The 27667-nt window shown below is 48.2% G+C and overlaps 1 protein-coding gene across 2 annotated transcripts; it reads left to right on the plus strand.

Moving 5' to 3' along the window:
* The first annotated feature begins 2 nt into the window (after positions 1-2).
* Positions 3-27667, plus strand: POLR3C (RNA polymerase III subunit C). 2 transcript variants are annotated; one of them, XM_063145946.1, is made up of 15 exons: positions 3-145; positions 3058-3268; positions 5925-6180; positions 6809-6994; positions 7954-8042; positions 9211-9315; positions 11152-11244; positions 14477-14557; positions 14720-14771; positions 17177-17237; positions 20681-20831; positions 22027-22128; positions 22253-22302; positions 24521-24670; positions 27418-27667. In XM_063145946.1, exons 2-15 carry the CDS (start codon positions 3122-3124, stop codon positions 27494-27496), a joined length of 1602 nt encoding a protein of 533 aa, XP_063002016.1. In that variant the 5' UTR covers positions 3-145; positions 3058-3121; the 3' UTR covers positions 27497-27667. The 2 variants fall into 2 exon arrangements, with proteins under 2 accessions (XP_063002016.1, XP_063002015.1); XM_063145945.1 differs by having other exon boundaries at positions 3090-3268.

Below are 27667 nucleotides of genomic sequence, written 5' to 3' on the forward strand. Positions count from 1 at the left end.
GACCGGAAGTGGTTCCTGAGCCGAGCGAGACTTCCGGCGGAGCGCGGTTGCTATGGTTGCCAGGCTTGAGGCCTACTCGTAGGACATGTGTGGGGAGGAAAAACAAGGGGGCCGCGGCTTAGGAGCGCCAGGAGAGTGAACTGGGGTAGGTGGGTGAAATGGCCTCGGGGCGAGGAATGATTTGGTTGTGTTTATTATTATTATTATTATTATTATTATTATTATTATTATTATTTACTGCGTTGTTGTCATGCCTTTCAGGCAATGGTTGTCTCCCAAATCGGTTCCTATCAATATATAATTTAAAAGAGAGAGAGAGAGAGAGAGAGACACGCGTCCTGTTGCCATTTAGTTGACAGACTAAAATGACAAGAGACACCAGGAAAATGGGGAGGGGGGGGACGAGCATTTAAATGCACCCCAGGCAAGACTGGTCTCCCCTTGCTTGAAAGGCAATTAGTGGCTCCTTTTTACTTGCTTCTTACATTTGTAGCCCACCTTCTTTCCTCCAAGGAGCCCAAGGTGGCATACTTTGGGCTCCCGTCCTACCTCACAGGGTTGTTGTGAAGGTTAAAATGTGGGGGGGGGGGAGGCATTGGCCTGTCTCTCTCTTTCTCTCTCTTGGCCTGAGCCACAGGGTTGTTGTTGTCACTAAGGAAAAAATGGTGAATAAAAAGGAACAGATCAGTTGGAGTAGGAGGACCCTGTGGAAAGCAGGACAGGGCTCCTGCATCTTTAACCGCGGCACAGAAAAGGGAATTTCAGCAGGTGTCATTGATGTGCGAAACTCTTCATCACAACAGTTAAAGCTGCAGGAGCTATACTAGAGCCACCCGATACAAAAGAGGGCAGGGCTCCTGCAGCTTCAACTGTTGTGATGAAGAAGAGGGAATTTCACCAGGTTCTGCATGCCTACAAATGACACTTGCTGATATTCCCTTTTCTATGCAGCTGTTAAAGACACAGGAGCCCTGTCCTCCTTTCCATAGGGTCACCCTAACTTGGAGGGAAAGTTAAATATTATTAGTATCATTAATCTTAATAATGATAATAAAATGTTTATATCCCACCTTTTCTCCAAGGAGTCCAAGGCGGAGCGCATGATCCTCCTCTCCGTTTTATCCTCACAACAACCCTGTGAGGTACGTGAGGCTGAGAGTCAGCAACTGGCCCAAAGTCACCCAATGAGCTTCATGGCCGAGTGGGGACTCGAACTCAGGTCCCCCTCGTCCAGAGCATTCTTGCCCCTTTATTTGCAGTCCCAGCAGGGCATCCGTCAGTTGGCACCCTGTACACTTTCTGGCTGGAATGGGATGTGAGCTCACTGTAGCTGTTCCTTCTCTGGCCGCTGGATGACCCAGGATTGTTGTTATTGGGAGGGGAGAGAGGCAGGCAGGACTCCTGGATCCTTTTTCCCTTCCAGGAAAGGGGAGGCTTGTTAGCGGGGAAGACAATATATGGGATTGCTCGGAGCCAGGACTCCTGAGTTCATCAGGGTAGGCTACAACTCCAGGGTCATATTTTTGATAACGGGAGAAATCATATTAGATATTGTTATAATTAGAAATTAAGTCATTATTTGAAATTGAGCTGAATGCATGTCGTTGATTTCTGTCTCCTGTCAAATGTCTTATTGTAGATTTCTCAGGACTGGCATTTGTGGCTACTCTGGGAAATGCAAGGCACAGAATCATAGAATAATGGAAGGGGCCTACAAGGCCATCAAGTTCAACCTCCTGCTCATTGCAGGAATCCACCCTAAAGCATCCCTGACAGATGGTTGTCCAGCTGCCTCTTGAAGGCCTCTAGTGTGGGAGAGCCCACAACCTCCCTAGGTAACTGGTTCCATTGTCGTACTGCTCTAACAGTCAGGAAGTTTTTCCTGATGTCCAGCCGGAATCTGGCTTCCTTTAACTTGAGCCCATTATTCCGTGTCCTGCACTCTGGGAGGATCGAGAAGAGATCCTGGCCCTCCTCTGTGTGATGACCTTTTAAGTCTTTGAAGAGTGCTATCATGTCTCCCCTCAATCTTCTCTTCTCCAGGCTAAACATGCCCAGACCTCTGATCATCCTGGTTGCCCTCCTCTGAACACGCTCCAGCTTGTCTGCGTCCTTCTTGAAGTGTGGTGCCCAAAACAGGACGCAATACTCTAGATGAGGCCTAACCAGGGCCGAATAGAGAAGAACCAGTACCTCACGTGATTTGGAAACTATACTTCCATTAATGCAGCCCAAAATAGCATTGGCCTTTCTTGCAGCCGTATCTCACTGTTGGCTCATATTCAGCTTGCGATCTACAACAATTCCAAGATCCTTCTCGTTTGTAGTATTGCTGAGCCAAGTATCTCCCATCTTGTAACTGTGCATTTGGTTTCTATTTCCTAAATGTAGAACTTGGCATTTATCCCTATTGAATTTCATTCTGTTGTTTTCAGCCCAGCACTCCAGCCTATCAAGATCACTTTGAAGTTTGTTTCTGTCTTCTAAAGTACTACTACTAATAATAATAATAAGCATGCTCTCTCCAAATCAAGACTCCGTGTGCAGAGGAGGGCAACGAGGATGATCAGGGGTCTGGGAACAAAGCCCTGGGAGGAGAGACTGAAAGAACTGGGCCTGTTTAGCCTGGAGAAGAGAAGATTGAGGGGAGACATGATAGCCCTCTTCAAATACTTAAAAGGTTGTCACACAGAGGAGGGCCAGGATCTCTTCTCGATCCTCACAGAGTGACACGGAATAATGGGGTCAAGTGACAAGAAGCCAGATTCCAACTGGACATCAGGAAAAAGTTCCTGGCAGATGCAGTACGACAATGGAACCAGTGACCTAGGGAGGTTGTGGGCTCTCCCACGCTAGAGGCCTTCAAGAGGCAGCTGGACAACCATCTGTCACGGATGCTTTTAGGTGGATTCCTGCAGTGAGCAGGGAGTTGGACTCGATGGCCTTGTTCTAACTCTGCTGTTCTATGATTCTATGATACATTGCAATTTACAATTGGGGCATCCAAAGCAAATTTGTCTAGACTCCGATCCTGATGAGTTCTCCTTCTCGGTGCAGCTGACCTGTATGTATGTGACCCTCCGTTGCAGTCGCCTGTAACCACGATACGTTCCCCAGCAAGATGACCCAGGCAGAGATCAAGCTCTCTTCCCTCCTGCTCCATGAACATTTCGGAGAGATTGTGGAAAAGATTGGGACACACCTCATCCGTATGGGGGGACAGCCGTTGCGCATGATTGCCCACGACACGGGGATGTCACTCGACCAGGTACGCTGAATTTTGTTGTTTATTCGTTCAGTCGCTTCCGACTCTTCGTGACTTCGTGGACCAGCCCACGCCAGAGCTTTCTGTCGGCCGTTGCCACCCCCAGCATCCCCAAGGTCAAGTCTGTCCCCTCCAGAATATCCTCCATCCATCTTGCCCTCTTCCTTTTGCCTTCCACTTTCCCTAGCATCAGCCTCTTCTCCAGGGTATCCTATCTTACATTAAACAGAGGCTATGGGTGGGAATGCGGATCGGGACCAATCTATTAATGATGGCTCTGCACTGATGGGCTAGAATCCTAGAGTCCTAGAATAGTAGAGCTGGAAGGCCATTGAGTCCAACTCCCTGCTCAATGCAGGAATCCACCCTAAAGCATCCCTGACAGATGCCTCTTAAAGGCCTCTAGTGTGGGAGAGGCCAGTGTTGCAGTGCTGAGAATGTTAGTTTTGGAGCAGGAGATCCGGGTTCAAATCCCCATTGGGCCATGAAGATCACTAGATAAATTCGGGCCTGTCGACCTCATCCTCCTCACAAGAAGTTGTGGGGGGGGGGGGGAGTGAAGGGCAGGAGAATAAATAAATGGCCTTGTCTCTTCGTACCCCACCCCAAACTGCAGCTTGGGGCGCTTGCAACAAAAATAGGGCAGGGCAGGATTCCCTTGGAGGCCTTTTCCAGCCTGGCGACCAGAACATATCTAGAGGGCTCCATGTTGGAGAAGGCTGCTGTAGCCTTTCCTGTTCATTGGAAGACAAAAGTGTGGTGATAGAAATGCCTGCAAGTGTGAGAGACGAGTGAGGAAATCCCTGACTGAAATTGGTCCTCGCTGTTGTGTTTCTCAAAACCCTCCTGCCTTCTCTGGAGACAATAACGAGGCCTGCTAAGTAATCCACAAAGCTTTATTCAAGCAATAAACGTCTCTTCCCACCTGAAGGGAATCTAATCTCTAGGAACTTTCCTCTAGGCAAAATTATGCAAACTAAACGAGACAATTGTCCTTTCAAGAAGAATGGAAAGCCCTTTCCCAAGACGTGTTAACTTTAGAGAGACTGGTTGTGATGCAGCTTCTCGTTCTGAGGCGGCTTCTGGTGGGATGCCAGCCGGGCAGACTTCCTCTCACCTTCCTTTAGCTCCACCCCTTTTAGTCTGCGGTGTACTCTAGGATCAGCTAACCTCTCCATGCTCTCCTCCTCAGAGGAATGTTGGCTTCCCACTGACTGTGTATTGTTTGGCCTTGAGGAGATAAGCTTTGGAGAGGGTTCACTCCCAGCTGGTGAAGAGTCCGTGAGAGCTCTCTCCCCCACTGGTACAGGCTGGCCTGTGTCTGGGGCCGACTCCTCTACTTCAGAGTCTGATTCTGATTGATCCCCTGAAACGCCTTCTTCCAACCTAGGGGAACAGGACTAGACATGACATTCAGCCCTGAAATCCCCAGCAGCCCAGACCTGAGTGACGTAAGTCAAAGTTCATTGAAAGTGAATGCTTAGGAGAGACAACGTCTGGATGCATGCAGGCAACGCAGCTTACGTAAGTCACTGGGCGTGTTCAAACAACACATTAAGCCATGGTTAAGCCACTAACCCTTTTGCAGCAAATAGTGAGTGAGCGTGATTAAACTGTGTTATGTCGCCACCATGGCTAGGGATGGTTCACATGACGTGCTAAGTCATTTATTTATTTATTTATTTATTACATTTCTATACCGCCCAATAGCCGGAGCTCTCTGGGCGGTTCACAAAAGTCATGTTTCACATGACACGCTAAGCCATCATGTTCAGCTCAAAATGCTTAACCACCGTGGTTTAGAGTGTCGTCCGAACAGGGCCATAGCTTCTCTCACCCATTCAGTATGGTCATAATACCAGCCTACCTTAAGGATCACTGAGATAATGTACACAAAATCCTTTTAGTCTACTGTGTACAGAGTATTGCGTCCAGTTCTGGGCACCACACATAAAGAAGGATGCAGACAAGCTGGAGCGTGTTCAGAGGAGGGCAACCAGGATGATCTGGGGTCTGGAAACAAAGCCCTGTGAAGAGAGACTGAAAGAACTGGGCCTGTTTAGCCTGGAGAAGAGAAGATGGAGGGGAGACATGATAGCACTCTTCAAATACTTAAAAGGTTGTCACACACAGGAGGGCCAGGATCTCTTCTCAATCCTCCCAGAGTGCAGGACACAGAATAACGGGCTCAAGTTACAGGAGGCCAGATTCCAGCTGGACATCAGGAAAAACTTCCTGACTGTTAGAGCAGTACGACAATGGAATCAGTTACCTAGGGAGGTGGTGGGCTCTCCCACACTAGAGGCCTTCAAGAGGCAGCTGGACAGCCATCTGTTAGGGATGCTTTAGGGTGGATTCCTGTATTGAGCTGGGGGTTGGACTCGATATGTTGCAATTTACTTCCAACTTTACTGTTCTATGATTCTATGAGGTACAGTCATGATAGACCAAAAGCTCTTTGGGTGGGTGGGTGGGGGAATGCAATGGAAATACTGTTACCACAGGCCGTCAGTCGTTCTTAATGATCTGTGAGGTTCATCCTAACAATTCCGGTCTTCCCTCCTTAAACCCGTTTGCTCGGAACCGAATACTGTGCTGGTCAGGGGTGGAGCCTGTAGACGATCCGTACGCCATCCACACTTTCCTCCTGCTCCTGCAGGTCCGGAAGGCCCTCTGCGTCCTCATCCAGCACAACCTGGTGACGTACCAGCTGCAGAAGCGCGGGCTGGTGGAGTACGAAGCCCAGTGCAGCCGAGTGTTGCGGGTCCTCCGCTTCCCCAGGTACATCTACACCGCCAAGACCCTCTACAGCGACACAGGTGAGCTGATTGTGGAAGAGCTGCTGCTGAACGGGAAGATGACCATGAGCGCTGCCGTGAAGAAAGTGGCCGACCGGCTGACGGAGACAATGGAAGGTGAGCTGCTCCCGTGGCGTTCAGCCTTGGCAGAGAACCCCTCCGGGTATCCCAAAATTCAGGCCCTGAAGAGTTTTATTTATTTACACATTTTATTACATTTATATACCGCCCCATAGCCGAAGCTCTCTGGGCGGTTTACAGAATTTAAAAACAGTGAACATTAAAAACAAGAATACAAAATTTAAAACCATCAAGGACATAAAAACAACAATATCCTTTTAAAGCAATGATTCTGGGGTCAATTAAAAAACAAAACAAACTCAGTATATGGTGTTAACTGCCCGGGAAAAGAGAAAAGTCTTGACCGGGCGCCGAAAAGATAACAAAGTTGGCACCAGGCGAGCCTCGTCGGGGAGATCATTCCATAATTTAGGGGCCACCACTGAAAAGGCCCCGTCTCCCTTGTCGCCACCTTCCGAGCTTCCCTCGGAGTAGGCACTCGGAGGAGGACCTTAGATGTTGAGCGCAGTGTACGGGTAGGTTCATGTCGGGAGAGGCGTTCCGTCAGGTATTGTGGTCCCAAGCCATGTAAGCCTTTATAGTTTAAAACCAGCACCTTGAATTGGGCTCGGAAACGTACAGGCAGCCAATGCAAGCGGGCCAGAGTTTATTTCCTTTTCTTCAGATGGTAAAACGATGGATTACGGCGAAGTCTCCAACACCTTTGTACGCCTGGCGGACACGCACTTTGTTCAGAGATGCCCAGCGGCCCCTGAAGGTCCGGAACCTTCGGACGCCACAACTCCGCCCGCACCCGTGTTGGTGTTTAACGAGAACGACATGTACACAGTTCCAAAGCTGAATCTCATAGGTGAGGAGACAGGCATCCCTCGGTGGTTTCATTAAACCCAATGAAGTCAAACCGGGGTCGTCAACATACAGCTGTGCCTGGCAGCTGGCAAGCAGTTTCTTAAAACTTATATATCGGTTATCCCTAAACCTGGCAAAGACCATACCGGTTCTGCAAACGGGAGGCCAATTTCCTTAATTAACGTGGATGCTAAAATATTAACGGCAGCTTCGGCTAATAGATTGCATGCGTTTGTTCAAGTGGGATTTATTCGCGAGGGACGGAGCAGATGCTTTCAGGTTTGCAGTAAATCGGATTGCTTTGGAATCCAAAAGTACAGATTTGGCAGGGATTGTTTTACTTGACGCGGAGAGAGCCATTGGCGCATTACCATATTTCTTCGATTGTAAGACGCGCACTAATTTCAGTACCACCAACAGAAAAAAAAACCCTAAGACACGCCCACAATTCTAAGACACACCCCATTTTTAGGGATGTTTATATGGGAAAAAGTGCGTCTTAGAATCGAAGAAATATCAGCAGTTTATGTTTGTGCCCTTGGAAAAAATTGGAATTCTACAGGATATTTTTTTTTAAAAAAAATGGATTGGTAGTTTATGTCACTCTCCTGTGTCACAAGTGTTAACAAATGAAATTCTTTTTTTAAAAAAATAGTTTGGAGCTGGGTACTAGGCAGCGGGCTGCTTGGTTAATTCTTAGGGCTTATCTTCTGCACCTGGCTGTGGTTGGTACATCTTGGAGCTCTGGTACAAAAAACAAGTAGAACCCACAAGCTTGGAATGTTCCCACCCCGACCTGTCAAACCTGTTGCGTGGATTGGCCCTGGGAGGAACGGGTGGCATGTGCTGTACCGACAAAGCTTTCGGGTGGGTAGAGCGCATGCGCGCCTGTCACAAGCTGGGCGTAGGACCACATCCCTCTTGCTCCCCGAAAGGCGACCTCTGTCTTTTGGCCAACAGGGAAGGGGAAGAGGAGGCACTCGGATAACCCTGACGAAGATGGGGAGCGTAAAGCGAAACGGCAGAAGCAGGACGTGGACAGCAAGGAGGTACTGAAGCCATTGAGTTGGGGAGGGTGTGCCCCCCCTCCGTGGACGGACAGGATAAATGCAATCCCTCTCTAGGCCTGAAAGGAATAGCAGAGATCCCAGGTGCTGTAATGCCTTAGAATGACTGAGCTGTAAGGGGTGCGTTAGTCAACTTGTTTCTCAGAAACAACTCTTGCCATGAGGCAAAACAGGGGGGCGGGGGTGGATTTGGGGTGCCAGAGCAGGGGCTGGATGGATCTGACGCAGGGTTAGGGTGTGAGAAGTCTTGGTTGCATGTTAGCTGTTGCCCCATATTAATTCAGCCTGCAATCCTATATCCGCTTACCGGGGAGTAAGTCCCCTGGAACCCAGTGAGGCGTAGTGGCTAAAGTGTTGGACTGTGAGTCAGGAGATCCGGGTTCTTGTCCCCACTCAGCCATAGAAGCTCACTGGGTGACTTTGGGCCAGTCACGGACTCTCAGCCCAGCCTACCTCGCAGGGTTGTTGTTGGGAGGATAAAATGGAGAGGAGGGGGGGTTATGTACGCCGCCTTGGGTTCCTTGGAGGAAAAAAGGTGGGATATAAATGCAATAACAAACAAACTAAATAAATAAATGTCTGAGTAGAGATGTCTAGGATTGTGCTGTTACGTCATTTAGTTTTTCTACCCCAGGCCCCCAAACGCCTTAGAACAGCCTTCCTCAACCTGGGGCGCTCCAGATGTGTTGGACTGGGCATTCTGGGAGTTGTAGTCCAACACATCTGGAGCGCCCCAGGTTGAGCAAGGCTGCCTTAGAAGGATCTGAGCTGCTTTGCTTGCTTTTATTTCCCTTTCCCAGCTGTGTCTCGGCAGCCCACAGAGCTGCACAGATCAGCTTGAGGGTTTGGAGGCTTCTGCTCCTGAAGGCAGAGGGGGATGTGGACAGAGCCGCCTTTCCCGTCCCATGACAAGCAGAAGCGAACGGAACGGCGCAAAACGAATGCGAAAACAAAAATGGCAGAGCAAACGTTGCAGGTCCACTTCCTGCAGACTCGCTCTATTAGTGTACTGTATGTGAATTGCAGAATTCAGTTCTCGTAGAATTTTGATTTGGGGGTGTCTTGGGGTATCCGCATTCCCCTGCCGTGTGCACTTTGGCACACAACCTGACCCTTTGCCTTCCATTTCCTCCTGTCCGCGGCTCTTCAGCCTCCACCGGATGACGGAATCTACTGGCAGGTCAACATTGACCGTTTCCACCAGCACTTCCGGGATCAAGCGATCGTCAGCGCCGTCGCCAACAGAATGGACCAGGTGCGTCGATTTGCCCCGGGACCCGTGCCGTTGAAGGCTGGCTGCCACTTTTTCCTAGAAGCGTTTTAGCCGAGCTCTTTCCCTGACATGCTGTTTTTTGTATGGAAGGGCGCTCAGTCATGTGACACACACACACACACACACACACTTGAATGCAGTACAGCCCAGGCACAGGCTGATGACATCTGAGAAAACTATGCCTTCGTTGTTGCTAACTTGGGGGTCAGGATTCATCCCATTCCGGAAGGGGCTGAACTCCCACCAAAGGAGTGGGTTCGTAGCTCAGGAGTGCACTTCATTCATCTGCAGTCCGTGCGTCTTCAGGTAGCGGTGAGGGCAGGGAGTGCGTTTGCACAATTATGCTTTGCACGCCAGCTGCAGCCATTCCTGAGCCGGGTCTGACGTCACAACGGTGACCCATGCTTTGGTTGCTTCACATTTAGACTACTGCAACGCTCTCTATGTGGAGCTGCCCTTGAAGAGTGTCTGGAAGCTACAGTTGGTGCGAAAAGCAGCGGAAAGGCGGCTAAGCAGGGCACAGTGTTGAGACCCTCGTACATCTGTCCTGAAAGACCTGCACTGGTTGCCAGTTGCTTTCCAAGCTCAATTCAAGGCGGCTTAACCTTTAAAATCCTAAAGATGTAACCCTATACATGTTTTGACAGGAAAAAAAAGTCCTACAACTCCCAGCATTCCCAGCAGTGGAACGCTGAGAGTTGTTGGGTTGTTTTTCCGTCTCAGCATGCAAAGGATTGTGCCGTAATTTGGCTTAGGACTTCGCTAAGGGACCACTTCTCCTGTTATAAACTTGTCTGTTTATTAGGATCTTCAGGGGAGGCCCTTTTGAGGTCACTGTTACCCCCAGGGGCTTATTTGTCAGACACACATAGAACAGCTTTCTCCTGCATCACTCCAAAACTGGAATGTGCTCCCACAAGAACTACAATTGGGCCTTACTCACTTGGCTTTTAGAAAAAGTGTGAAGACGCATTCGATCTGGCCTTTTAAATTATACAGTGTTTACATTATAATGTTTCCAACGATCTTATTTTTATTCTTTCACGGTTTTATTATGTTAAAATGCTGTGTGCCACATGGGCGGCTTTTTAGTGTTTATTTACTTTCTTTATACTACTTTTCTGCCGCTTAATATTCTAAGATCTCTAAGTGATTTCCAATACATATATTGTAGTGTGGTGAGCCAGTGTGGTGTAGTGGTTAGAGCGTTGGACTGGGAGTCGGGAGATCCGAGTTCTAGTCCCCACTCAGCCATGGAAACCCTCTTAGTGACTTTGGGCCCGTCACAGTCGCTCAGTCCAGCCTACCTCACAGGATTGTTGTGAGAATAAAATGGAGAGGAAGAGGATTATGTATGCTGCCTTGGGTTCCTTGGGAGGAAAAAAAAGGCAGGATATAAATGCAATAATAAATAAATGTAAAATACAGCATGGGAGTAATCTTGTGGCCCTTAGACAGCATCTGAGGAGACACAGAATAGTTTGGATTCCCAGATGCGAGGTCGGTGAGAGAGGCCAGGCTACCCGCTCTGCGTAGGACGACCATAATCCTCCAAAGTCAGTGTCTCACGGTCATATAATAGTTTTGCTCCCTCTAAAACCAATACAAAAACAGTGAAAGAACAATAAAAATAATAAATACCATTAAATGTTACTACGGGAAAATTCTAAAGCAAAGCCGCGTCATAATCCATCGCAAGTCATAGAAAACCTGCGAAAACAACTATGCCTTCAAGAGGCAAATACTGAGCAGATAAGGTGACATATAAAGGTTAATTATACATGAATAAGTACATTTCCCTTCTTCCCGCTCCGGCAGACCAGCAGTGAAATTGTGCGGACAATGCTGCGAATGAGCGAAGTCACCACCTCTTCCAACGCGCCCTACACCCAGCCGCTGTCGTCCAATGAGGTGAGCTTCCAGTTGTGGACGTCTGGTGGCTGGTTTCAGGTCTGTGTCCAGGGTCGGGAGCAGGCAGACGAAGCCAGGGCTGCGGCTAGTCTGGATCCCGGCTGGAGCCAGGTGACGAGTTCTGCGTAGCCTAGTCACTTCCAGATCGCCTTGTTGACAAAAGAGGTCCAAAAGCAAACGCGTCAGTTGAGAAATGTTTCTGTGAAACCCATGTGGCCAGAGAGGCGTTAATCAGAGTGTTTGAGCAGCTCAGGTTTAACAGAGGGCTTTGGACAGGGGTTTGCTCCATCAGCGTCAACTCTGCCCCCTCCCCTCGTATGCTATTTATTTATTTATTAAAACATTTATGTCCCGCCCTATATCACAAGGATCTCAGGGCGGCATACAGATAAAATCACAAAAGGAAGGGCTTCTTCACACAGCGCAGAGTTAAATTATGAAACTCACTGCCACAAGATGTAGTGATGGGCACCAGTCTGGATGGCTTGAAAAGGGGGTTGGATAAATTCCTGGAGGCAAAGGCTATATCCATGGCTATTAGCCCTGATGGTTGTCTGCTCCCTCCAGTATCCGAGGCAGTAAGCCTGTGTGCACCCATTGCTGGGGAACATGGGTGGGAGGGTGCTGTTGCACCATGTCCTGCTTGTTCCTCCCTGGCCGATGGCTGGTTGTGTGAACAGAGTCCTGGACAAGATGGACCCTGGGTCTGATCCAGCATCAGGGCACTTCTGGGTCTGATCCAGCATCAGGGCACTTCTGATGTTCTTATGTAAAATAGAATATATAATCCTAAAACAAATGAAACTGTGTTAAAACCAATATGAATTTTTAAAACAAAAAATCCAAGACAGTGTGCAGGCTGGTGGATTTAGCCATCAAAGGCTCTGTTGAAAAGCCATGTCTTAACCTGGCGCCGAAACGAATCCAGTGTCGGCGCCAGTTGGGCCTCTAGGGGGAGGGCGTTCCACAGCCGGGGTGTCACCACAGAGAAAGCCCTCTCCCATGTCCCATCATGACGTATCTCTCGCGTTGGTGGGGCACAGAGAAGGGCTCCTCCAACAGAGCGCAGGTCTCGGGCAGGCAGATATGTGACAAACCACTTTTGAAATTGGTCTTAACGCAGTTTGTGGCGTGGAGAAGGACTGCCGTCTTGTTTAACAGAGAAAAGTTTAAAAATGTATTGGGCACGTCCAGGACTCCCGTCCCTTTCTAGTACCGTTTTGAATCCTGGCTAGGACTTTTGCCTGTTGCTTTTTTAATTTCAATCAGGGTGACTTGTCCGTGCATTTCTCCACCCCACACGTCTCTTGCTCCGAGGAGCTCAGGGCAGGGAGGGCATCCCATTTTTATCTTCAGAACGACCCTGTGACCAAGATCAGGGTGAGAAGGAAACTGAACAGCACCCAGGTGGCTTCATGGCTGAACAATGAACCCAGTTCTCACTGGCCTGAATCCAGCAAATGGGCTCATTCTCAGGGTCCGTTTGTCTACCAAGTCTGAGGGTTCAGAAAGGGTCCTGTGGGGGGATGCAAGAGTGAGGGGCGGTCTTCGCCTGAGACATTTGCTTGTCCTTTGGAATTTCTTCTTTTCATAGACTCGTAGAATAGCAGAGTTGGAAGGGGCCTACAAGGCCATCCAGTCCAACCCCCTGCTCAATACAGGAATCCACCTTCAAGCATCCCTGACAGATGGTTGTCCAGCTGCCTCTTGAAGGCCTCTAGTGTGGGAGAGCCCACAACCTCCCTAGGTCGCTGGTCCCATTGTCGTACTGCTCTAACAGTCAGGAAGTTTTTCCTGATGTCCAGCTGGAATCTGGCTTCCTTTAACTTGAGCCCGTTATTCCGTGTCCTGCACTCTGGGAGGATCGAGAAGAGATCCTGGCCCTCCTCTGTGTGACAACCTTTCAAGTATTTGAAGAGTGCTATCATGTCTCCCCTCAATCTTCTCTTCTCCAGGCTAAACATGCCCAGTTCTTTCAGTCTCTCTTCATAGGGCTTTGTTTCCAGACCCCTGATCATCCTGGTTGCCCTCCTCTGAACACGCTCCAGCTTGTCTGCGTCCTTCTTGAATTGTGGAGCCCAGAACTGGATGCAATACGGGCCGAATAGAGAGGAACCAGTACCTCACGTGATTTGGAAGCTCTACTTCTATTAATGCAGCCCAAAATAGCATTTGCCTTTCTTGCAGCCGTATCGCACTGTTGGCTCATATTCAGCTTGTGATCTACAACAGTTCCAAGATCCTTCTCGTTTGTAGTATTGCTGAGCCAAGTATCCCCCATCTTGTAACTGTGCCTTTGGTTTCTATTTCCTAGATGTAGAACTTGGCATTTATCCCTATTAAATTTCATCCTGTTGTTTTCAGCCCAGCACTCCAGCCTATCAGGATCACTTTGAAGTTTGTTTCTGTCTTCCAGGGTATTAGCTATCCCACCCAATTTTGTGTCATTATCCAATATAAGTGATAACTTATTACTAGCTGTAATTAGAATAGTTCACATAATACATGAATAACTAAATTTATGTATTTTGTATTTGCTGTGCAAAGAATCTCTTGTCAGCCACCTACTCTCTGATTATCTTTAGTAGTGCTTAAAGAAAGGCTGTAGATAGTCACAAGAAATCTATAATTTCCAATAGTTCTTCTGTCCTTAACTACACTCAAAGCAGTGAAGCAAAACAGGCATAAGGAAAATTTATGTCTATATACTTAACAGAGGAAGAATATATAACAACGGCATTACAAATTTTAATGAAATAGCTATCTTACAAAATTTAAAAAGAATATTAAAGACAATGAATTAGCAGTCCAACCGTTTTCACGCAGAGTAACAATACTGGTTTCAAAAAAAAAGTTATACGAATGTATAATATCCCAAACCCAAACACGTTTGGTCTTCATCAGTAGGGAAAAATAATATATAACCCGTAATCATAGCCCTCAGTACAACAAACAATACATGAGTTTAGATTTTTCAGAATGGAATCTGCAAAGCAAAAAATGCATAGTGTTAAAAATACCTGGTGTGATGTTTGCTTGTTAAAATAAGATGTATGCTGATAAAAAATTCTTTTTTACCAGTGAATTTCAACTTTGCAGTTTCTATGTTCCTCCTCCTGAAGTTAGTATCTAGATGCAGAAATTTTTTAGTCTTAAATTTTGTGTTATAACTATTTTGCTTTACAGGAAATCTATAATCTATCATTTGTCTTTTAAAAAAAACCACACACAGATATTCCGGTCACTTCCAGCTGGTTACAACATCTCCAAGCAGATTCTTGATCAGTATCTTACTCTATTAGCAGATGATCCGGTATGAAATTAACTTTATGAATTATTATTATTATTATTATTATTATTATTATTATTATTTTGAAAAATGTCTCTTGAACATTATGTCCTTTTAATTCCCTTTCTCTCAGACCTAATAGACATTGTATGTTGTACCCCCCCCCATTTCCCCCCCCCCCAATAGCTGGAGTTCGTTGGGAAATCAGGCGACAGTGGCGGAGGAATGTACGTTATCAGTATCCTTTTCGGTTCCACTCTACGATGAGGACCGGTCTCTTAAAAGCAAGCCGCGTTGGTTATTCCCAAAGGTGTGCCGTCACTTTCATTGTAGCGGAAAGGCCAGGGAGCTGCAGCACCCATGGGAGAACAGCAGTCCTGGGGTCCCGCATAGCCGCCCTCCATCCCCGTCCCCACAGCTGTAAGGCGCTGCCGCTTAAAGTGGGGCATTTCTATTCACATCTCGTGAATGTTAAGACCTGAAACATTGATCTTGACTGGAGAGTCGAAGCAGTCTCATCACCACCGGTTTGGGCTTCGGTTTTCCTGGGAAGAGATTGAGAGAAGGTGGCCCGTGGCAGAAGCGAACCCCTGTATACTTCACAGCTGTGGAAAGGAAGTTCAGCAGGCAACACTTCTCTCGCTCCTACATGAGAAGCTGTGCCTACCAAAATTCCCTCCTCTGTGCAGCGTTTAAAGGCACAGGAGCCCCGTCGTCGCTTTCATTTGGTCTTCATAGTACGACGCAGCTGGAGGGCGGGTGGCGGCCGCTGCCTTAGATGGCTTTAAAAGGGAAGGAGACAGATTGAAGGTCACAGTGGACTCCTGGCTTCAGATAGCTAAATGGAGCCTCCACATTCAGAGGCAGTGGATCTTCGGATGCAGCCAACGAACGGACAGGGGAGGGGGGGCTTCCTTCTTCCTGCCCCGCTTGCACATTTGCCAGAAGCATTTGGCCAGCCACGGTGGGAAGCAGTGCAAGACCAAATAGCTCCTGGGTCTCATCCAGTAGAGGGTTTCCTACTGTCCCATGGTCAGTTTAGAGAGAAAAGCAGGACGGTAGCTCTGTGGGGTCAAAAAAAAATTAAAACTGGATCCCACGTTGCGGGTTGTAGTTGAAGGCGGGTCCTGTCGTGTTTCTCAAAAAACCTCCCGCCTTCTTGGGAGACAATGAGACCTGCTAAGTCATCCGCAAAACTTTATTCAAGCAATAAACGTCTCTTCCCACCTGAAGAGAGTCTAATCTCTTGGAACTTTCCCCATGGCAAAACTATGCAAACTAAGTGAGACAATTGTCCGCTCAAGGAGAACGGAAAGCCCTTTCCCAAGATGTGTTAGCATCAGAGAGACTAGTTCTGAGGTGGCTTCTGACGGGACGCCAGCTGGGCTGACTTTCTCTCACCTTCCTTTAGCTCCGCCCATTTTAGTCTGCAGCATACTCTAGGATCGTCTAACCTGTCGTTGCTCTCTCATTCAGAGGAATGTTGGCTTCCCACTGAATGTGTATTGTTTGCCCTTGAGGAGATAAGCTCTGGAGAGGGTTCACTCCCAGCTAGTGAAGAGCCCGTGAGAGCTCTCTCCCCCACTGGTACAGGCTGGCCTGTGTCTGGCGCCGGCTTCTCTACTTCAGAGTCTGATTCTGGCACCTTCTTCCAACCCAGGGGGAGCAGAGCTAGACATGACAGGTCCAGAGTTTGAAAAAGTTGAAACCGACTAGCGTAAAAGAACCACACGCACGCGATTCTCTTCCCCTTTACCAACGTTTCCTTGCCTGGTCCCCTAGAGACGGTTTGAGTTGCCCCAGGAGATCAAGCAAGTGGCTGCAGGTGTAGCCTGGGTTCCACTAGAATGACGTGTTGTGTGAACATAACTGGAAAGTCGCACTGTGAATCCACGCATGCGCGCACACACCGCCCCGTGAGAAGCCAGTGTGGCCAGCACTCCTCGGAATTGCCGCCATCCCACTGTACGTCCTGCTGGAATCCGGCAGCGCAGGAGAAAAGACCAACGTTCCTTTAAAACCAGGCGTGCAGGGAGTGCCCACCCCGTTCTAATGCTGTGCTGTGCTTCTTGAATACTTCTGGGAGTCTGATTTTCAGCCTTTCCTCCGCACACACGTACCACTGTGCTGCTGAATTTCAGTGGGGCTTGCAGAATTGGCTGCGGAGGCCATGTGTTGCCCACCAATGACTTACACCCTGAGGGCAGGTTTGCAAGAGGTCCTGGCACGTCTTCACAGCATCAGAAAGAGCAAAGGAGCTCTCCGGGTTCTCCAGCCCATCTCACGCGCCGATCATTAAACTAGAAGCAGGCGTGGGACTCTTCAGCTCCGTTTAGATGCCCCTCCCAAAGCAAGCTTCAAGAAGTACAACAATGGAACCAGTGACCTAGGGAGGTTGTGGGCTCTCCCACACTAGAGGCCTTCAAGAGGCAGCTGGACAGCCATCTGTCAGGGATGCTTTAGGGTGGATTCCTGCACTGAGCAGGGGGTTGGACTTGATGGCCTTGCAGGCCCCTTCCAACTCTGCTATTCTATGATTCTATGAAGCTGGGCTGTGGTTTAACATGAGGCCTGAATTCACAAACCTTCAATCCTCCGCCAGCCTTTTCTTCCGTTTTTCCCTAACTTCCCCCCCCTTGACAGATCTTCACAAGGCCCTGGCTTCTCAGGCTACCGCGACGCTGGAATCGATAGTTCAGGAAAGGTAAAAACCCTCCCTAACTGATCATGTTGTATTGTGGACGTACAGGGCTCACTTCTTTATTTTCCTTGCTGAACTGGATTCGTGTCCCGCTGGGCTCTGGAATTTTTGCTCCCGTGTTACAGGGCAGCCGTGTCAACGCCTGATGGGTTTAATGTGATCGCAGTGATCAAGCCCCACCTCCATCAAAGAGAATTAATTTGCCTCCAGGTGGAAAAGACCTTACGGAACCGTGCGTATTCCCTGCTTCTAGTACTTACTGGAGTCAAAAGACCTTTTCAGCCCCTCTGGCCTGCTATTTCGTCCCATCACCAGGATGCAACCAGAACATTGCCCCGTCCGCTCTGTGCTTGCTGATCTCTCGCCGTGTTTCAGCTGGTGCACTTTGCTTTTCTTCTTTTTTCCTTAGGTCTTAGATTCCTTGTGCCTTTCCGTTCTTCCCGATACGCTTGGGATACTCTTCTGCTCCTTATTTTTCTCCCCTTCCCAAAGGCTGTTTTTTGCCCATTTAAATTCTGAGCCGCCCGCGGAGGGGTTCATTTTAGCTTTTCTTTTCAAAAACTCCTAGTCCATCTTGAGCACCGTGCATTCAGTGGGATGCAAACAAAAGGTTGTCTTCTCCAATGATTCTTCAGGGTGCAAACTCTTCACCAGTATTTGTTTTTGGTTTATTTATTTATTTATTTATTTCATTTTTATACCGCCCAATAGCTGAAGCTCTCTGGGCGGTTCACAAAAATTAAACCATAATAAAAACAACCAACAGGTTAAAAGCACAAATACAAAATACAGTATAAAAAGCGCAACCAGGATAAAAACCACGCAGGAAAATTGATATAAAATTAAAATACAGAGTTAAAACAGTAAAATTTAAATTTAAGTTAAAACTAAGTGTTAAAATATTGAGAGAATAAAAAGGTCTTCAGCTGGCGACGAAAGGAGTACAGTGTAGGCGCCAGGCGGACCTCTCTGGGGAGCTCATTCCACAGCCGGGGTGCCACAGCGGAGAAAGCCCTCCTCCTAGTAGCCACCTGCCTCACTTCCTTTGGCAGGGGCTCACGGAGAAGGGCCCCTGTGGATGATCTTAAGGTCCGGGCAGGTACATATGGGAGGAGGCGTTCCTTCAAATAACCTGGCCCCAAACCGTTTAGGGCTTTAAATGTCAATACCAGCACTTTGAATTGGGCCCGGACCTGGACTGGCAGCCAATGAAGTTGTAAAAGGACTGGCGTGATGTGGTCTTACCGGCCAGTCCCTGTTAGTAAACGGTAGCTCTGCAAGGTGCAAATTAAACAGCAAGCCAATATGAAGCAATTGGGGAAACAAACACATGCATATAGGGGGAACATAATCTTTAAATATTGCCAACTACAGCCTGTTCTGAACCGGGGACAGCTTGGCCATGGTGGTACAGGCATTAGCAACCTCAAGGCTGGATTACTGCAATGCGCTCTACGTGGGGCTGCCCTTAAGACTGCACCAGAAGCTGGAGCTAGAGCAGAACGCAGCAGCTGGGCTGTTGTCAGGAGCTGCCTCTTTTCAGCATATAACTCCTTTGCTGAGGGAATTGCACAAGCTACCTATTGGCTACCAGGCCAGATTTAAGGTTTTGCTATTAGTGTACAAAGCCCTAAACAACTTGAGACCAGGATACCTGAGAGAGGGAACGTCTTCTCCCTTACCAACCTGCCCAGTCACTGAGGTTTTTGGAGGACATGCTTCTGGTGGTTCCATGTGGACCTGTGGCCTGGTTGGAGTCCACCAAGAGCAGAGCCTTGAGTGTGGTGGCCCTTTCTCTGTGGAACTCCTTGCCCTTGGAGGTCAGGCAGGCACCAACATTAGGCTGCTTCCTGCACCTGTGAAAACAACTCTATTCCGGGAAGCCTTCCTCAACTGCCCAGCCATCAGTTTCATTGGTATTCTGTTTAATTTGCTGTTTTAATGTTTTTACTGTTTTATTCCTACGTTCACTGTTCTGGAATGTATTTTAGTTATGGAGCGATATCTAAATATTGTAAATCAATAAATAAGCTACTCAGTTGTTTTCTCGTTAAGACATACTGTTTGAGCCCTTGGCATCTCAACAATACCTTGTAAGTACTTCCTATTATGCTGTGCAACAGAACAAGCTGGACAAAGTTAATAGAAAAATACATGTCATGACTCCTTTTTGCCTCTCCGCCGCCCTGCGCTGTTTAGACAGAAGGCACACCACCCTGCCGAAGCACCTCCTATTCATTTCTGAATCCTTCCCTAGGTAGAGCTAGAGATGTAAAATTTCTGGAAATTTTGGAGCCATGGGAAAGAAAGTGAAACTTTCGGAAAAATTGAAATAATGCAATATTCGCACTTTTTACAGATTGAAAGTCACTTTGTTACTTTAGTAACATAAAATATAATTATGTACAAGTTGGTTTGGCATAAAATTATTACATTTGGCATTTTAAAAGTACAGTGTATTCAAACAATTATTACATATTTAATTAACTTTTTTCCTTCCCCCCCTTTTTTGGTAACAAAAACAACAGAAGAAACCACCAACATTCGTAACAAAGAAAATTATTTATGTCTCCGCTAGTCCTCCAGTGTCAAGACATAAAGCCCTCATTCCCATAAAAAGAACTGAGAAAAAAAAGGGGGGGGAACCGAGATTCAATGAATATGCATGGAATTTAATCAGACTCATTTTCTGACCTATAGCTATCAGTATTAGTTTCAGTCTCTGCTTCCGTGGCAGTGCTGCCCCCTAGAGGCAGAAATGCATCTTGCTCTTGCAGTTGAGCATTGTAGTCTCAGTTTGCAACCTAGGACTTGCTTGTCCTTGGTGCACAGACGTTGTAATAATCTGATACTGTACAGTTTTTAGACATCATTTGGAGAAGTAAATATCTGAACACCTTGTCTTAAACATTTTATTCATCATGCTAAAATAAAACATCCCATAATCCGTTTTTTCTTCATTTTTTTTATTATTTATTTATTTATTTATTACATTTCTATACCGCTCAATAGCCGGAGCTCTCTGGGCGGTTCACAAAAATTAAAACCATTCAAAGTATAAAACAACAGTATAAAACCATAATATAAAATACAATATAAAAGCTCAAAAAGCTTAATTTTTTTTCAATTTTTCAAATTTTTCGGGGGGAAAACAAAAGAGGCTTTGGGGGGAAAAACGGGGTTCCCCCCCCAATTTTTCCAGTTTTTTCCTGGGCCCTCACATCTCTAGGTCTAGCTTTGCTGAACGTTTTGGGATATATTTTTCCATCATCACTATGGATCCAGAAACTGAAATCGAAGCTGAGACTCCCTCTTTGGCAAATTCTGTATTCGTAGGGCTTATTGTTGCACGACTTGGCGCTTACAGAGAGGGAAATAAAGTAATGTGGGGGACATGCATGTTTGGGGGGATGTGTTTCACCGCTTTATTTTCCCTCCTTGTCTAGGTTCGGATCCCGTTGTGCCCGGATTTTCCGCCTGCTTCTGAGGAAGAAGCATCTGGAACAAAAGCAAATCGAAGACTTCGCCATGATCCCCGCCAAAGAAGCGAAGGAAATGATGTACAAGATGTTGTCAACTAACTTTGTAGCCCTGCAGGTACGGCCTTTATTCCTGCTGTCGTGAGTATCCCAAGTGCATTGTGCAAAACCTGAGCTGTTACAGCAAAGTAGGCCTCCTTGCAAGACCTGAGCTTACCCACGTGTCATAGCGGACATGGTCGTAGGGCAACCAGGAGGATCAGGGGTCTGGAAACAAAGCCCTATGAAGAGAGACTGAAAGAACTGGGCCTGTTTAGCCCGGAGAAGAGAAGATTGAGGGGAGACATGAGAGCACTCTTCAAAGACTTAAAAGGTTGTCACACAGAGGAGGGCCAGGATCTCTTCTCGATCCTCCCAGAGTGCAGGACACGGAATAACGGGCTCAAGTGACAGGAAGCCAGATTCCGGCAGGACATCAGGAAAAACTTCCTGACTGTTAGAGCAGTACGACAATGGAACCAGTTACCTAGGGAGGTTGTGGGCTCTCCCACACTAGAGGCCTTCAAGAGGCAGCTGGACAACCACCTGTCAGGGATGCTTTAGGGTGGATTCCTGCATTGAGCAGGGGGTTGGACTCGATGGCCTTAGAGGCCCCTTCCAACTCTGCTATTCTATGATTCCATGTGGACAGTACGACTTCCATCTGAGCAAAACTGAATAGGATGGAAGTTTGTTGAGTGGGGTTTTGGAAGTATAGCTTCCAAATCACGGGAGGTACTGGTTCCTCTCTATTCGGCCCTGGTTAGGCTGCCTCTAGAGTATTGCGTCTAGTTCTGCTTCTAGTTCTGGGCTCCACAATTCAAGAAGGAGGCAGACAAGCTGGAGCGTGTTCAGAGGAGGGCATCCAGAATGATCAGGGGTCTGGAAACAAAGCCCTTAGAAGAGAGACTGAAAGAACTGGGCATGTTTAGCCTGGAGAAGAGAAGACTGAGGGGAGACATGAGAGCACTCTTCAAATACTTAAAAGGTTGTCACACAGAGGAAGGCCAGGATCTCTTCTCGATCCTCCCAGAGTGCAGGACACGGAATAACGGGCTCAAGTTAAATTATTTTCTATAAGCGTGCAGAGCTGCAAAACATGAAAATTTCAAAAAGTGTCCACAATTTTGGCCACCACTGTATATAGAGAATAAAGAGGACTATTATCTAACCAACTTTGCAGCTATTATTATTATTATTATTATTATTATTATTATTATTATTTAAGCTAATTAACATTGTGGATATTCTCCTGTGCTCTCTTGCAAAAATAGGAAATCCCAAAGACCCCTGATCATGCTCCTTCCCGTACCTTCTACCTGTACGCCGTCAACACCCTCTCGTCCGCTCGGATGGTGCTCCACCGCTGCTACAAGGTGTGTCCCACGTCCCGCGTCTTTGCCCCCGTAGCCAGGCTGCCCCTTCCTTGCCTCCCCTTTTAATCCGCCTCCTGCCTGTGGTAATACGGTTGCGAGAACTCTTCTTCCCCCTCCGTTCCAGAGCGTGGCCAATCTGATGGAAAGGAGGCAGCACGAGACCAAGGAGAATCGGTGAGTGGGGCAGGCCGGGGGCGGGGGCGGTGGCAAGGACGAAACTGGCAGTGGCCCAGGTTCACCTTCGCAGGATGGGTCACGGGATCGGTCACCGTGCAGGTAGTGCCAATGTCACAGATTTGTGTGAGGCTAAAAACCCTTGCAAGTTTTCAGTCTGGAAGTTTCACAAGTGCTTTAAAAGTTGCACTGTGCTGAAAACGTTGCTTCTTCCATTTTTGGCATTTCCTGGCGAGTGGGATCAAAACGAAAACTCTGGCGAAAGAGGCTGGGGAAGTGAGAATTCAGAGTAATTTTTCTCCTTGGGGAAGAAGACAGGATTCCCCCGTACCTTTTTAAGTGTAGATGGTGGCTAAGAGTCTTTCTCTTGTTGTTTTTATTTACTTTAACCCCCTCCCCCCCCACTTGGAGGAGCCCAAGACCCTTCCCCAGTCCAGCAGCTCTATCTGAATTCCCCGGAGGCCCCGCGCCCTCTGCATTTGGGCATTGAGGAAGGTCTCCCAGGCTTCGGAAGCTCTGGAAAGCAAGAACAAACAGGATTTTAGAGCGTTGGAAACAGTTTCTTCCTCCCTGCAGCAACACAGAGCAAGCAAGATAAGAGGTGTAATGGAAGTCAGGGTACGTCCTTGCAAGGGAGGCTCCTGGACCAAACGTCCTAGACTCCCAGGCAGCCCGCCTCCCTAGCCCTGTCCACAACCGGGACGAGCCAGACCTTCCAAGAACAAAGCACAAACACGCATTAGGGACCAAAGCAGGTTTATTAACACCACTAAGACTAACACGTCAGGCCGTGGTCGGTAAAAACTAAGCGTTAGGGAAAGGGAAGGGATGGGGGAGGAGGGGAGGGGAAAGGAGTGAGGAAAGAGATTGAGGGGAAAAGCTAGCAATGGCCCCAATAAAACCATCAGTCATTCCACCACCCAGCCGCAGCGCAACACATTAAAACGTAAGAAAAGCCTATCTAACTCCAAGCAGCCCCCTTTGACTGCCCAGACCTGATCATAGAATCATAGAATAGCAGAGTTGGAAGGGGCCTACAAGGCCATCGAGTCCAACCCCCTGCTCAGTGCAGGAATCCACCCTAAAGCATCCCTGACAGAGGGTTGTCCAGCTGCCTCTTGAAGGCCTCTAGGGTGGGAGAGCCCACCACCTCCCTAAGTCACTGGTTCCATTGTCGTACTGCTCTAACGTGCTGATCTTCCGCTTGACACGCGTGTCGTCCTGCAAAGGAAGATGGAGACTCCTCAACACTGAACACTTTATCCCTTTTCGGCCACCTGGCCCCATGATCCACCCCAACCCTTCCCGGGCTTCTGGCGACCCCTCCCAACAGGAGCGAGACCCCCATCTCGGCAACATTCTTTCCCACAGCTGAAACGAGTTGACTTCTAAGCACCTCTGATAACCCCCGGGTGCTACGGTGGGAGGTGGAAGGTGCCAGGCAGAGATGACCTTGGCAGGCACTCCCAACTCCTTCCTTCCCTCCCACCCGAGCCTGGGACAGCAAAGCTTGAAGCACAATGAAATACACATTCTGGCAGACACAAAAAGCAGCATTAAATCAGAACAGAAACCATTTCAGACCCCTTGTCCTTCACAAGAGGGTGGTTTTTTTTAAAGGTCAGAAATTCCCATTTGTTCTTGCTTTGCACTCTTTGCAAAGCTTCTGCAGCCCAGGAATTCTTCCTCAACGCCTGTAGGAGAGGGCCGAGGTCACATGTTCTCATGGGAGTTCAAGAACTGCTGCTGGGCTGCTGAAGCCTCTCAGTAAAGAGTCTCCTGCAAAAGGGGGGGGGGGGCATTTTTCAAGAAAAATAAAATAGAACCAAGATCCTTCAGCCACCTCCCAACCTTAAAAAGGCCTGTGGAAACCCTCTCCATCTCCTCAAGGAGACAATTCTCTCCCCCCCCCCCCCCGCAAAAGAGCCCACCCTACCCCACCCCACCAAAGCCTCTTTTGCAAAGAGAGCAATAAAATCCCGAAAATAGGGGCCAGGATTCGGCACGGCGCTAACTCAAAATGGGATGTGGCGAGGTCCGTCCCCAAGGGGCTCTCCTGTGTGAATTAATTCCAGCGAGGTGCAGGAGAACTTCCCCGTGGCTTTCCCCTGAGGGAGCCTGCTCTTTCCAGCTCAGGCCTGGCAGTGTCTTCGGCCAGCCCTGGTCCTTACCCTGAAGTCAGGGGTCCGTGTGACCTGCGGCCTTTCTCCTGCCCCAGGCGTTTGCTGGAGAAGTCCCAGCGGGTGGAAGCCATCCTCGCATCGATGCAGGCCACGGGCGCAGAGGAGGCGCAGCTGCAGGAGGTTGAGGAAATGATCACCGCCCCTGAACGGCAGCAGCTGGAGAGCCTCAAGCACAACGTCAACAAGTGAGCAGGGATGATGCTCGGAGGGAGGGAGGGATCAGGGTGAGGCCCTCCCCAAGCCCTTGCCTTCTAAACCAGTGGTTCCCAAGCTTGGGGTGGGGCGGGTGGGATTGCATAGGGGGGCACTAAGAGGCAGGGGGGCGCTCCAGGTGGTCTTTTCCGAGAAGCGCCTCTCCAGAAGGTCTTAAAACCCAGGGACATTTCTATGGGAGAAGGTAGTTTGGTCCCAAGCCATAGAGGGGAAGAATCCACACAGGTATTAATACCGTTTGAGAAGAGTCCTTTTAACGGCGAATTGAAATGTTTCAAAAGCACCAAAACGCGGTGCTCGAGGGTATCAGGCTCTAGAAGGCTGATATGGAGGGATGACTTTAACCTTAATATATGGTAGAAGCATGGGTCACTGCAGGCATGCCCATGGAGGAGGCCTCCTGTCAGGATGGGGCACGGGCTCCCCGGTCGGGTTTCAGATGTTGAGTCAGACTCGGAGGTAGAACGAGAAGAAGGATGGCCAAGACAGGAAGCACGGGAGGAGATTCCCCAAGACTCTCCAGGAGTCAAGGAGGCGTCTTCCCAGGAGCTTTTCCAACAGGAGGCTCAGGCTCAGCGATCGTCTCCCCCCACCCCTGGGAACTTAGCCTTTGTCAGAGGAGGAGGGAGCATTAGAACTGACCGCTCAAGCAGGCGAAGTCAAGAGGGGGAGGAAGGCGGTCCGCCAGACTAGCTGTACATCAGAAGTTGGGTCAAAAGGACCCTCCCTGAAGGAGGAGTCCGGCAACACGAGAGAGGGCCTTTTCTGTAGTGGCCCCCCAATTGTGTAACAATCCCTCCGACGAGGCCCGCCAGGCCCCGACATTGTTCTCGTTTTGGCACCAGGTCAAGACTTTTCTTTTCTCCCAGGCATTTACCAATATGTCATTAGTCTGGGTTTGTTTTTGTATGGTTTTGTGATTTTGAATTGTATGGTTTTCTGATTTAACATTTTTGGATATTGTTTTTAAGTGTTTTCAACCTATGTAAACCGCCCAGAGAGCCTTGGCTATGGGGCGGTATACAAATGTAAATAATAACAGCAACAATCATGGCCTGAAATCAACCATTTAAATCAGTGGTCTTCAACTGGTCCAGGACTGAGGCCCACCTTGGATTCCCAACCAGCAACGTGGGACCCTCTCATGGTTTAGATGATGTTTTGTTTGGCTATTTAAGCTTAGAGCAGTGGTTCCCAAACTTTTTCAGGTCACCGCCCCCTTGGTTCCACAAACTCATGCCCAGTGCCCCCGACCCTACCCTATAAAAATCATTATTCAGAATAGCGGTTTTCAACGACTCGCTAAGGAAGATAATCACAATAACATTCAAAACAGTAGCAATTAATGGAATATTTATTCAAAATCCAATTTCATTTTGTTTAGTTTATTCAATTAAACTTGATCCAGTGATATCATGTTTTCAAAGTCTGATAGTCATTTAGCAAGAATATTAGATACCACATTTAGTAACTAGGGTAGAGTACCTCCTCTTGTGTAAGCACCGAGTCATTACTGACTCGTGGAGGGACACCAGCTTTCGCTGACGTTTTCTTGGCAGGCCTTATAGCGGGGTGGTTTGCTGTTGCCTTCCCCGGCCATTATTCCCTTTCCCCCAGCTAACTGGGTACTCATTTTACCGACCTCGGGAGGATGGAAGGCTGAGTCGACCCGAGCCGGCTGCCTGAAACCAGCTTCCGCTGGGATCGAACTCAGGCCGTGGGGAGAGTTTCAGCTGCAGAAACTGGGCTTGATGAAGTGATACTCATTTCCCAACGTCTGGTTTAAAGTCATTTAACATGAGTCTTGAATCACCACGTTTAGTAATCTGGAGTGGATTTCTTTGCTTGAAAGAAGTAGGCAAACCACACTAACACCATATTCCACCAAAGAGGCAGCTGGACAACCACCTGTCAGGGATGCTTTAGGGTGGATTCCTGCATTGAGCAGGGGGTTGGACTAGATGGCCTTGTAGGCCCCTTCCAACTCTGCTATTCTATGAAATATGATGTTGGAAATGCAACCAGGAGTTTCTGAACCACTCTCCATAGTGCAGGATAGCGGGGCACACCACGCAGGGTATGTCTCTTCATTAGCGTTTTGGTGCTTTTGAAACATTTCAATTCACCGTTAAAAGGACACTTCTCAAACGGTATTAATACATGTGTGGGTTCTTCCCCTATACGGCTTGGGACCAAACGACCTTCTCCCATAAAAATGTCCCTGGGTTTTAAGACCTTCTGGAGAGGCGCTTCTCGGAAAAGACCACCTGGGGCGCCCCCCTGCCGCCCCTTCGCCTCTTAGCCGCCCCCCTATGCAATCCCACCGCCCACCTTGGGAACCACCGGCTTAGAGGATCACTCCTTAGCCATTACGGTCGCTTCAGGTGTGGAGAGGTGGGCTATTGTTCTTTTTACTCAATGGAGGCCCTGTGGATTGTACAACAAATATCCTTGTGGCCTCACATTTTGGTAGGAGGGCTTGGAATCGGGGCGCCTTCCCCCGTCTCTCTCCCACGGGATGGTAAACCTCTTCTAAGGTGTCCTTTTCAAAGAACCTGTATTTCTAAAGGTTGTAGTTGTTTGATTAAGTTGAATTGGGAGCCGTTTTGAGTCTACTTAAAAACGTCTCAGGTGATCGACCAATCCAATCAGTCAGCTAAATAATGCAGCCCTGATCTAACGTTATATTCCCCTTCACCCCCCTCCTCCCTTATCCAAGGATTGATGCCACCGAAATCCAGGTTGATGAAACCATCTTCATTTTGGAATCCTACATCAACAGCACCATCAAGTATTGACCGTCTTCCTGCCTTCGTAGCCTCCGGGGTCTCCCTCCCCTCCCTCTCTCTCTCTCTCTTCCCTCCCAGGCTCCGTCTCTCCATCTGGGGAAGAGCATTTCAGTCAGTATTTGCAACTCTATTTTTGTCTGATTTTCATACTTTCACAGCAAATAAAAGGATGCTGATTGA

The sequence above is a fragment of the Elgaria multicarinata genome, chromosome 21 (assembly GCF_023053635.1).
Source record: "Elgaria multicarinata webbii isolate HBS135686 ecotype San Diego chromosome 21, rElgMul1.1.pri, whole genome shotgun sequence".
Taxonomy (NCBI): domain Eukaryota; kingdom Metazoa; phylum Chordata; class Lepidosauria; order Squamata; family Anguidae; genus Elgaria; species Elgaria multicarinata.